Consider the following 13,710-nt stretch of genomic DNA (forward strand, 5'->3'; position numbering starts at 1 on the left):
AATCAGGCCAGTATTATTACTAGTACAAATACAGCTTGTGTTCTCCAGACTGGAGATAATCAGGCCAGTATTATCACTAGTAGAAATACAGCTTGTGTTCTCCAGACTGGAGATAATCAGGCCAGTATTATCACTAGTAGAAATACAGCTTGTGTTCTCCAGACTGGAGATAATCAGGCCAGTATTATTACTAGTAGAAATACAGCTTGTGTTCTCCAGACTGGAGATAATCAGGCCAGTATTATTACTAGTAGAAATACAGCTCGTGTTCTCCAGACTGGAGATAATCAGGCCAGTATTATCACTAGTAGAATGTTAGTTTTATTTCCTAATAAAAATGAATTCAACTAGCCACTAAAGAGTTTTCTCTGTAAGTGTTTCATAATTTAGAAGGTTGGAAAATTATTGGAGCCTTATTTGGAATGTCGACCTAATGATGGTAACATTGGTCTCGTATAAGTAACTGGTATAAGTGACGTGTTGTTTTAACAATAAGTCCAAAAAGACACCAAATATAAGACCAAGACATCAGTACCTAGATCCTCAGGCAGATGGTAAATAATTTAGTTTTATTAGGCAAGGAAGATTAGGTGTTGAACTGGACGTTTGACCTAGTTTTCGTTAGTATAGTTTTGTAAGAATCTGTAAATTATAATCTAAAGAGCCCCTGTAACAGAGAAGCTATCACTAAGTTACTACATCCCCCTCACTTCATACATGTTACGATAATGTACTGTCTATATATATATATATAAGCAAGTTCAAATCGAACGTTGATTCCCAGAAATCCACTTCAACTACTCAAACAAATGTTATGATGTATTCACGAATTTCGAAACGTGCGTTTTACTTTATTTTCATAAATCTCGTTTCTTTTCTTCCAGTTCATGCTTTATTTATTTCATATTTTAGGCTACACAAGCTACGTTACCGATCGCTCTGCGTCTTTTCTAACAATATTCTAAATTCTCTGCACGAGTACAGCAGCAGCTGGCATGTACTTAGCCCGGGCAGACCACTCGAGCGTGCCAGACGCGTGGCTTAGGTACGTTCGTGCTTCGCGGTCACGACCTTGGCTTAATGCGCGGAGTACTGGTGTCTTGTCCGCCTGCAGCCTGACGAATAACACTTTCCGTTTGTTTGGGTACAGAGCTTTGGAGTTTAGTTATAAAAAAATGTCCCCGAAGATTAGAAAGAGCATTCAATTCAAACAAAACTTGTACTGTTTGTATATACAGAATAAAGGCTTAGTAGATCTAGTGAGTTCTGCAACTAATTATACGGTTAGAACATTTGAACAGCGCTTAACTACACGTATCGCCTCACAAACATAGTTAAAATTTAGTCCTTAACCGAAATAAGCAATTTTACTTTATATAATACAGTCCGATAGATACCAGTTTTTACTTCAAGTTTGCACATATTTTAGGGCTGGATCAGTTGGATCGTTATTATACACATCGTGAGTTTGGAGTGTCATTACAGGCAATATATACATATCATCACAACTAGTTGTTGTTATAACAATATTTACATATCATAACAACTAGTTGTTGTTATAACAATATATACATATCATGATAACTAGTAGTTGTTATAACTATATATACATATCATCATCACAACTAGTTGTTGCTACAACAATATATGCATATCATAAACACAACTAGTTGTTGTTACAACAATATACATATATCATAAACACAACTAGTTGTTGTTACAACAATATACATATATCATCACAACTAGTTGTTGTTACAACAATATACATATATCATCACAACTAGTTGTTGTTATAACAATATATACATATCATCACAACTAGTTGTTGTTATAACAATATTTACATATCATAACAACTAGTTGTTGTTATAACAATATATACATATCATGATAACTAGTAGTTGTTATAACTATATATACATATATCATCACAACTAGTTGTTGTTACAACAATATACATATATCATCACAACTAGTTGTTGTTATAACAATATTTACATATCACCACAACTAGTTGCTGCTACAACAATATATACATATCATCATCACAACTAGTTGTTGTTACAACAATATACATATATCATCACAACTAGTTGTTTTTATCAGTTAATATTCACTAATTCTTGTTTCTCTCAATATAAAATATACTTCTTGTGTTACAGTAAAATACAAATATGTATATAACTAATAAAATATTCTAATTTGGATTTTAATAATTACTTACTAGTGGCGATGTAAAGTTTCATTCATCGTGAATCAGCTGTTAGTGTTTAGCTACACTTAGAACAATTGATTTAACGCTGTAAACAGCGACTTGTCAAGTGGCTGATGTTTACCCAAATGAAAGTTATGTTTAGTTGTGCTTGTTTTTCAGAAGTCTTTCTGCTGTATGACTCAGGTACTAAAAGTTATAGAAGTCAGTTTAGTGAACTTTTAAAACAAGGATAAATAATTTTTCGTTGTACATGTATTTTCACTAATTTGGTTTCTGTAAAACACTATATATAGTTTGAAAATCAGATTGCCAATTAGCAGCTCATATCTTTAGTTTAAACAAATTCCGCCTGGGGTAACTAAGTAATTTAATTGCAGTATATATATATATATATATATATACGTATAATAACACATAATAAAAACGATGCCAAATTACTTTAAACTAAAATAAGCCTGACTGATTGAGACAAAACAAATCTTACATATGTTATTAGCTGTTAATGAGATAATATATATTTCTCTTTTTAAATTCGCATATTAGAGAAGTACTTTTCACATTCATATCTGACGTATTACCTTTTAAAATGAATCATTTATCCCCTTGTTTTTCTTAATCCTCTCTTATGAGAGTTGGCCCTTGCACGTGGATGCTATTCATAGAGCACGAGACGAGGCTTTTGGCCCGTGTATTGATAGTAGCTCAAAGGAACAGATGAAATAGGTTAGTAAAAGTACGGGGAACAAAGTCGGTGGTTTTTTTTCCCCCATACAATACTATAACGAGCACCCTTCAGTTTGGCCGCGGTCCCAGCAGTATCACAAAGGGTATAGCCACGCGTTTTGTACCAATTCTTTAACCCTGGTGACGGGATTTTTCAACAGTTAGCAAGCTCGCCAGGGATACACTTATTTGTATAAAGTGGGACAGGTGACATTGCACGAGCTAGCACGAGGCCTTCTTCTCCCGGGCACGTTGTCTCGCAATTTTTGATGGCCAAAAGTAAAATTCGACCGTATGAAATTGATGATACAACAGCTGCTTAAATCCCCCTTGTGGGAGGCCTGATGCTCAACACGAACTAGATGCTGTCGTATAAGGTATTGTAAAAAACTTACCATCACAGCTGCCTAATTTTCAAACCTGCAAGTAAACTATCCACCTGGCACAGTAACCACGTGGTTCAAACCATGCTTTAAAAGTTCGTTGAAATGTACTAACGTAAGTTTTTTTAATGCACAATATATATTATGTCGTGATTGAAACATATTATTATAACCCAAAGTGTACACCAATATGGTAGTTACATTAATAACACTCGAAACAACTGATCGGAAACTTAGGCATATTAACGGTTAAGAAAACGAAAGAAAGCAAATTTCTGGACAAAAATGACATATTGTTCACTAACTAAATTCGTTGCCTTGTATTTTTCTATCAGAATTGTTAGGGTTATGTTTTCACGGCGTTGTTTATACACCGTATTTGGTTCACAAACACTCTTACTAGGAATGACTCGAGTCAGTTCACTCTACGTATACGTATACATATATATATATATGTATATATATACAGATGTAGCGGTGCCAATGGAAAAAAGTACAGAAATAAGGTAGTGATGATGTCGGGTTGTACTTAGTTATCAACCATTAACATTCTGTATAATGTCGGGTTGTACTTAGTTATCAACCATTAACACTCTGTATAATGTCGGTTTGTACATAGTTATCAATCATTAACACTCTGTATAATGTCGGGTTGTACTTAGTTATCAACCATTAACATACTTTATGGTATCGGGTTGTACATAGTTATCAACCATTAACACTCTGTATAATGTCGGTTTGTACATAGTTATCAACCATTAACACTGTATAATGTCGGGTTGTACATAGTTATCAACCATTAACACTGTATAATGTCGGGTTGTACATAGTTATCAACCATTAACACTCTGTATAATGTCGGTTTGTACATAGTTATGAACCATTAACACTGTATAATGTCGGGTTGTACTTAGTTATCAACCATTAACACTCTGTATAATGTCGGTTTGTACATAGTTATCAACCATTAACACTCTGTATAATGTCGGTTTGTACATAGTTATCAACCATTAACACTCTGTATGATGTAGGGTTGTACGTAGTTATCAACCATCAAAACACTGTTTGATGTCGGGTTGTACATAGTTATCAACAATTAACACTCCATATTCCGTTTAATTACAGTTTCATTTATGTTACAGTTTGTGGTAAACAGTGCTTTGGAAATAACAATAATTGTAAGCATACTGAAATATTACAGTATGTGACAGTTATCTATTCCTCTGCCCTAGCGATAATATCATTTGTACTAGTAATAGTATTATATATACAGTGTATGTGTGTTGTTGAAGGCTGTGTTTTGTATATTTTAATCTAGACTTCTGTATTGTTCGCTAGAGGAAGTTTGGGTGTGATGTAATAACTGCATGACGTCTGGAGGTTGAGGAAGTTTGGGTGTGATGTAATAACTGCATGACGTCTGGAGGTTGAGGAAGTTTGGGTGTGATGTAATAACTGCATGACGTCTGGAGGTTGAGGAAGTTTGGGTGTGATGTAATGAGTGCACTACGTCTGGAGGTTGAGGAAGTTTGGGTGTGATGTAATAAATGCACGACGTCTGGAGGTTGAGGAAGTTTGGGTGTGATGTAATAACTGCATGATGTCTAGGAACTGATATCAATATTACATAACAAGAGATAGGCCAAAGCAGGATTAGTTGACCATTAAATTAGTGACCTGGTCAGTTAATTCGGTTTTTTAAATTTTGAGTTTGCGTTTCTACGAAATATTAGAGAGACGGGAGATGTTATCAAGTAAGTGAGCGATTAGCGTTATTTGTTAAGTTAAGCCTATCGCTCGATGAACTAGATGGCAACAAGATTGAAGTACAGATGTATATGACAACAATGCTGAAAGAAAGCAGAAGAATTATAAGAACAAGATCAAAAAAGCCATAGGACATATACAAAATGATATCCACGCCAAGATAAAAAACATATAGAAACTGAAGTGACAAATGGACGGATTAAAACAGCTACGCAGTTCTCTCTGCATCTGTCAAAGAATTCTAATCTCAAATACCGATAACCATGAAATATGAGAACACATCTGTTATGCACTTGTTACCACTACTATTGTACTACGTTATGACTACAGGACCTTCCTGTACTACTCCACTTACATCATCAAGTTACGGAATTTAGTAGGACAGTTCAAAAGCATCGCTAAGCCAGGAACCAACAGACTATGACGGAAACGTCGATCTCAATTTCAAATCATTTCATTGTGTTTGCTGCTCATTTAAAAGAACCAGCCTTATCAAACAGAGTTGGAACGTCATATCAGAAGGAAAATTCCATAGCAAAGCTTAGCAGCATAGTAAAGAAGAAAAATGAGACGTTAGTTGGATTTGCTGAAGATGTGGAAAGACTTGCTCAATTATTTTTTTCCAGATGTATCACGTGAAATGATAGCTTCGCAACTAGTTCATAGTGGCATGGGTATGTGAATTAGGCTAAAGTAAAATATGTGTGCATCTTTAAGGGAACTTTAAGATGGAGCTTGAATCACTTAAAGTTTGAGATAAACAAAGAAAACACCATCCGGGAATTATGGGACCATCAGATCAAATAATGGCAAAGGATTAATTGTACAATTGTTTACTCAGAACAGAAGTAACACATAAGACAACAGATGTTTCAATTATAATTAGAAATTCTTATTGTCAGGAACTGCATACAAAAGCTGTAGGAAATCAAACCTTTTCCAAAAGGATGCCAGAAAAAGGGGAACTGCCATATTATGGAAAACATTAACATTATACTCGAGACTGTGAGGAATAAACAGGTGATACTAAGCTAAGGACGATACCCTTTGGATGAGTCTCAGAGCTCAAGATGATAAAAGGGATAGAAAAGAGGTGACCAATCGCCATAAAACATGAATTAGCTGTTCTTAAGGGTCTAAGCTCAACTGAGAATACTCCATCTGCCCCAGTTTAAATAAGGAGTTCACTATTTAAAGTCCACAAGTGAATGGATTCATTGATGGAATGTCTTGGAATACGTTAACTGACACTGGTTTTTATGGCTACTGTTCTTCAATCCGGTCTGGAATGAAAGCTGAGAAATGTCTTCCATGTACTACTAATTAGAAACAACTTTAAATCTGGTGACTGGTGCCTAGTAGAATCAAACACTTCAGCTTGTCCCGAGAGATTATTGATTGGAAAAGTTCTCATGTTCTTGAACAATAAGGATGTTATCATTCACGAACACAACAAATCATGAAATCCGAGCGAATTCTTGATGGAACATTGCAAGATATGAGGCTGTACAAATACTACTTCCACATCAAAAAAATATCAGAAACAGTCTCCTTAGAGATAAGATGTAAGAAGTGTTATGTGAAATCTTCACATAAAGATAGCTTACTAGCTCACTTACAGGAGTTGTATGACTAGAGCTGTGAAGGTCTTATAACTAATCTGTACCATAGATTACATATAATACCTATGGAACTTATGACCTCGGCTGGACAAATAAAATATTTTATAAGATTTAAACTAGAGATGCAGCTCCAATATGCCAGTTATCCAGACGACACCCATTTGCAAAACAAGCTGGGGTTTTCAAGGTGATAGAAGCCACGAAGGAACAAGGACCGAGTACTATTACTTGAACAAGGACCTAGTACTATTAATTGGACAGGGACCTAGTACTATTACTTGAACAAGGACCTAGTACTATTAATTGGACAGGGACCTAGTACTATTACTTGAACAAGGACAGAGTACTATTACTTGGATAACACCTGTTGTACTTGTGAAGGAGAAGGATTGAGGTTCTGCATATAAAATTAATCAAGTCAGAAAAAGGTATGCCTATCAAAGAATAAACTGCTTTATCCAGGTGAGGAATGCCTATCAAAGAATATACTGCTTTATCCAGGTGAGGAATGCCTATCAAATAATAGACTGCTTTATCCAGGTGAGGAATGCCTATCAAGGAATAGACTGTTTTATCCAAGTGAGGAATGCCTATCAAGGAATAGACTGCTTTATCCAGTTGAGGTATGCCTATCAAAGAAGAGACTGCTTTATCCAGGAGAGGAATGCTTATCAAATAATAGACTGCTTTATCCAAGTGAGGAATACCTATCAAAGAATAGACTGCTTTATCCAGTTGAGGTATGCCTATCGAAGAATAGACTGCTTTATCCAGGTGAGGAATGCCTATCAAAGAATAGACTGCTTTATTCGGGTGAAAATTGTTTTCAACATTGGATCTGAGTAGTGGATAATGGCAAGTGTAAGTCGGGAAAAAAAACAGCCTTCAATGCAGAAATTGTTTGTAGCAATTTGTTAAGTTACCATAAAAAACAGTAACATACTGATTTTCTTCTGAGAAATTCTCCAGTTTGGTCTTTTTTTCTGATAAACAATAAATTAATTTATTTTATTTTTATGAGAAATAAAGACTTTTTTTTTAGAAAGACCTAAATTCTGGTCTTTATCTAAGAAACGCTCAAATTCTGATCTTTTTCTGAGAACAAATTCCGGTCTTTTTAGGAGAAACAAGTAAATTGTGGTATTTTTCCGGGAAATAGTTAAATTATGCTATTTCTCGTCGTTTTGTATCATATTATATAATCTATAATTGTTTATTATAGTTCTAAAGTTAACTTGGCGTTTCGATATAAGAATTTTCTATATTTCCTAAACTCTCATTCGTTTTACCTTGTGCCACTAGGGGGCTGGTATACCTTAAGAATTTTCTATATTTCCTAAACTCTCATTCGTTTTACCCCGTGCCACTAGGGGGCTGGTATACCTTAAGAATTTTCTATATTTCCTAAACTCTCATTCGTTTTACCCCGTGCCACTAGGGGGCTGGTATATCTCTAGAAGTTCTGAATTAATCTTCAAATTAAGTAACTTTTGTAAAGCGTTTGAAAATTGACACGATTCCTCATACGTCACGGAAGTTTCAACAGTAAAAGAAATTGTTTACGTGGGCGAACTTCATCATAAAATAACCAAAACTAATGTGTGTTACTCAAAAAATAGATAAAGTGTAAATGATAAAGATATTAAGTAATGTGCATTACCCTTAACATGAAATTAGTGAACGTGTAAAAAATATTTTAACTTTCTTAATGTCAGTACCATACGAGTGTTCTATAAAGTAATATTTATAATCAAATACAAGATTGAGCGCGTTATATTAAAAATTATTTTGAATAAACACATCGGCAAGTCACGTGACAACCAAAGCCGATATAAAGTTGCGGTGGAACGGTTTGTATCAGAACTACATTTAGACATTGTTTGGCGTTTCGTAAGTAGTAGGATGCCCCTGAAAAGTGATCGCTTTCGCATAAAGTATTTAACAGACGCAAAATATTCATACACTCAGTTCATAAAGAAGAGTTAAATCGGGGATTTAGAATTTCTTATACGTGGCCCGGCATGGCTAGGTGGTTAGGGTGCTTGACTCGCAATCTGAGGGTCATGGGTTCGAATCTCCGTCCCCCAAACATGCTTGCCCTTTCAGCCGTGGGGGCGTTATAAAGTGACGGTCAATCTCACTATTCGTTGGTAAAAGAATAGCCCAAGAGTTGGCGGTGGGTGGTGATGACCAGCTGTCTTCCCTCTCGTCTTTCATTGCTAAATTAGGAACGGCTAGCGCAGGTAGCTCTCGTGTAGCTTTGCGCGAAATGAAAAAACAAACAAACAAACAAACAATCCCTTATACTTAATGCCATTGGGAGGCAAAGAAATATGGATCAACGTGGGACACAAGGACCATCCAGAAAGAGAAGAAGTCGTACCTCAGTCGTATTATAAAAGTCTTCTAACTGATGGGAATACACATGCCCCAGCCAACAGTACGCATCACAATAAAGAAAAATATCTAAAAAAGCAATACAAGTCACGTGTACACAAGTTGCTTCTAAAACATACCATTTCAATGGTTGCATACGGGTATTCATGCTATGAAGACTATGGTGAAGTCGCCTATGCATTTCTGTGCAACCGGACTGTTGAAACGAGCGCTGGGAGACCACCAGACGGTTTGTGGAAAGGGAAATGGTGTGTGTCAAGAGTGTCTGCTTTACGACGGGTTTTTTTACAATGGAAGTTACATTGTAAGACTATTGTCATCATAGAACGTGTCGACATGGACTGTAACAATATGGTTGAAATTCGTTTTAATACCACGTACTCAACCTCTGTACAAATTAAATCACGTAAAGATTTGTAACATCGGAGTCGTAACAACTGGAAAGACCGCAATGTGAATAAGTTACGATGCTACCTTAACCGTCTTCAGTACTTTTGTTTTATTATAAAATTTAGGATTCTACGACATTCAACCGTTAGCAATGACATGAAATACGAGATATTTATAGCATATTCACGTATTTTCCTCCTGACACTTTGTATTTCAACAAGCGCAGTTTCACGGTACAGTTTGTGTAGAAGCTCGGCGGTGCGCTGTTTTATATGTCGCCCACGTGCCTATCCTATGTATAGGTAAAAGCATTTCTTCCATCTTAGCAAGGTTTACTTTTACTCAAGATGTCTGTTATTCTTAACTAAGCTATTTGTGTTTCTGTTCTTGTTGTACACATTATAAATGGATTAAACCACGGGAAAACAGAAAATAAATGTGTTCTATATGTTATACTAATATAGAAACCGATCTTATATTACATAATCTCAACGTGATACTTAGAGATAAGTTTCTCTATCTTACATCATCTCTCAGCGTCATAGTTGATTGCGTAGTTTTGAACAAATCTATCATTCTCACACGAAAAACATCAATCTGATTTCTAGCTTCTAACAGAACTTCCAATATACACCCGGTGGACTAAATGTCTTACCAAGTGCTGTTTTTTACCAAAAACATATTTTATCTACAATAAGTATAGTCCCTGTGGATTAAATGTCTTACCAAGTGCTGTTTTTTACCAAAACATATTTTATCTACAATAAGTATAGTCCCGGTGGATTAAATGTCTTACCAAGTGCTGTTTTTTACCAAAAACATATTTTATCTACGATTCAAATGGTCACTATATGAGCCATCAAACCACCACCAACCAAATAGTCACCGTTTAGTAGCTGGTTTGTCACGTGCCACCACTACTGATTGGTAGGCAAGATAAGTGAACCTTTTTATAACTGGTTTGTCACGTGCCACCACTACTGATTGGTAGGCAGGACTAGTGAACCGTTTTGTAGCTGGTTTGTCACATGTCACCATTACTGATTGACTTTGGTTCTCCTTCAAAACAGTTGAAGTGGGAACATTATTTAAAGCTATGTTGTAACATACGGCTGTTGCTCGTAATTTATTAGTGATTGTATACAGGCTGCCCTACTGAACTTGTGTCAGTATTCAAAACGTCAACTGATAATAAAGGTTACTTATTATTTTTCTGAGTTGAAACACAGAGATGAGTTGTTTTCACTACAAAATACCATCGGAGTCATTATTTCAAAAGTTTAAAGTAAATTATCATTATTATTTTAATTGTATTATGTTGAATTCATGAAACACAGCCCTGTAATTCAGTTTGAAGTGACGTTTTCAACTCCAGTGTAACGAGAAATAAAACATGCATTGTTTAACCACATGTGTTTACAGACGATCTTACACTCTCATAACGTCCTCGAGTTATCTGAGTAAACGTAACTTTAAGTTACATATACGGAAATGAGTTACCTACCTTTTCCTCCGATCGGCCATATTTTATGTTGCTTTTATGACTAAAGAAGGCAGTTAGTTAGTCTTGTGTTTTAGTTCTTCACGTTCGGACTCCATGTTTTGGGGGAAGCCAGCTACTAACCGGGGAATACTCACGCGCAGGGAATTTTGTGATTTAGGCATACATAGTCAAAAACTGGATTAAATGTTGCAAGATAAAATAATCAAGTAAGCGGGTTATTTAGAGGGAACGAGAAGATACAGACAAGTTTAGAAAAACGTGACTGATTCTTGCTGTGAGAAAGCTCCGACTGCTAACTTGTTAATGAGTTCATAGCGTAAGGGAAGCTAAACTAGCTCCTGCTTATCGATCGGCACGGCACACTAGCGCGGGGCTTCTCTGCTACAGTGCACGTGGTAGTCCCAGTTGGCTCGCGCTCGTGCACAGTAACTTGTGTCGGGTGCAGGATTTTTGACATGAAAACCGTTTTTGATTTGTTTAGTCCAAGATCAGGGACGCTGACGTCATAACACACTATTCTAGGGTCATAACACACAGTATAGACAGTCGGGAAGTTAAAAACAATTAGTTGTTATTACACACAACGGTTTTAAAGAGCGTGTCACAAACAACGATATTAAAAAACGTCTAACACACACAACGGTTTTATAGAGCGTGCAACACATGCACACAACGGTTTTAAGAGCATGCAACACATACACACAACGGTTTTAAAGAGCGTGCAACACATACACATAACGGTTTTATAGAGTGTGCAATACGCACACAACGGTATTAAAGAGCGTGTAACACACAACGGTAGTAAAGAGAGTGTAACGCACAACGGTTTTATAGAGCTTGCAATACATACACACCGGTATTAAAGAGCGTGTGACACACAACGGTATTAAACAGCATGTAACATATACACACAACGGTTTTAAAGAGCGTGTAACACATACACGCAATGGTATTAAATAGCGTGTAATACACAACGGTTTTATAGAGCGTGTAGCACACATAGCGGTTTTATAGAGCCTGTAACACATACAACGGTTTATGTAGAGCAAGTAACACACACAACGGTTTTATAGAGCCTGTAACACACACAATGGTTTTATAGAGCCTGTAACACACATAACGGTATTAAAGAGCCTGTAACACTCTATATTATTAAATATTATCGGTATTGAAGTGGGTCAGGTTCTATCGAAAATGAAATAGAATTAATGAAATGTATTGTTACGGTATTGAAGTGGGTCAGGTTCTATTTAAAATGAAATAGAATTAATGAACTGTATTATTACGGTATTGAAGTGGGTCAGGTTCTATTTAAAATGAAATAGAATTAATGAAATGTATTGTTACGGTATTAAAGTGGGTCAGGTTCTATTTAAAATGAAATAGAATTAATGAAATGTATTGTTACGGTATTGAAGTGGTTCAGGTTCTATTTAAAATGAAATAGAATTAATGAATTGTATTGTTACGGTATTAAAGTGGGTCAGGTTCTATTAACATTAGTGAGCATAAACGTAAACTTACTGCATATTTGAAACAGGTGAAGTAATAAACAGAAGTTAACTTACTATATATATTTGAAACAGGTAAAGTAATAAACTGAAGTTAACTTACCATATATATTTGAAACAGGTGAAGTAATAAACAGAAGTTAACTTACTATATATATTTGAAACAGGTAACATTGGTGAGCATAAACGTAAACTTACTGCATATTTGAAACAGGTGAAGTAATAAACAGAAGTTAACTTACTATATATATTTGAAACAGGTAAAATTGGTGAGCATAAACGTAAACTTACTACATATTTGAAACAGGTGAAGTAATAAACAGAAGTTAACTTACTATATATATTTGAAAATAGGTAACATTGGTGAGCATAAATGTAAACTTACTACATATTTGAAACAGGTAACATTGGTGAGCATAAACACAAACTTACTCCATATACTTACTACATATTTGAAACAGATAAAGTAATAAACTGAAGTTAACTTACCATATATATTTTAAACAGATGAAGTAATAAACTGAAGTTAACATCTGCTTATTTTCCAATGTTGTTAGTATCATGGATTAATAGACTTCTGTAAACGTTTTGTTATGGAAGAAGTTGAAATTTTGTATCATCCGCGGCTTAACGTAAAAAGTTAGTGGGTTGTCTTGATAATTAAATGTTATGCCCCTGTAAATCGTGTTTTTTTACAACCCTAAATCGCACGTGGGAGAAGATGATCTATTTGCTATCAGTGATATAGGAAGCAATTGTGATAAAAGTCATAAAGTGTGATTTTTATGATGATTTTATATAATGTTAAAAATCTACAATAATTACCAAACCTAAACCTAAATCGTTTCAAATTTAATAACATTCCCAATACATCAAAGTTTCACTCATTGACCATAACCACCTCGGATATGATTTTTGATTTTTTGAATCGATGTCTTATATCCAGTTTAAACCAATTTAAATATAGCGGTTTCAAAATAACTTTTAACGTATTAAACTAGGGTAGGAGACAGTGGTTTCTATGTAGTGTACTGGTGGATGTTTGTTTCTTTACTTATTATACTAGGGTAGGAGACAGTGGTTTCTATGTAGTGTACTGGTGGATGTTTGTTTCTTTACTTATTATACTAGGGTAGGAGACAGTGGTTTCCATGTAGTGTACTGGTGGATGTTTGTTTCTTTACTTATTATACTA

General features: G+C 35.2%; 1 protein-coding gene across 1 annotated transcript in view; it reads right to left on the reverse strand.

Annotated features, from left to right (window-relative positions):
• LOC106468325 (kinase suppressor of Ras B-like) overlaps positions 1 to 11,376 on the reverse strand; it is a 24,047-nt gene extending 12,671 nt beyond the window's left edge. Inside the window, exon 1 of the mRNA XM_013928744.2 lies at positions 11,005 to 11,376. Within this exon, the coding sequence (XP_013784198.2) occupies positions 11,005 to 11,024 (20 nt within the window). The 5' untranslated portion in view covers positions 11,025 to 11,376. The remainder of the gene's footprint in view (positions 1 to 11,004) is intronic.
• Between the last annotated feature and the right edge of the window lie 2,334 nt (positions 11,377 to 13,710).

Source organism: Limulus polyphemus, unplaced genomic scaffold, assembly GCF_000517525.1.
Source record: "Limulus polyphemus unplaced genomic scaffold, Limulus_polyphemus-2.1.2 Scaffold2964, whole genome shotgun sequence".
In the NCBI taxonomy this organism is placed as follows: domain Eukaryota; kingdom Metazoa; phylum Arthropoda; class Merostomata; order Xiphosura; family Limulidae; genus Limulus; species Limulus polyphemus.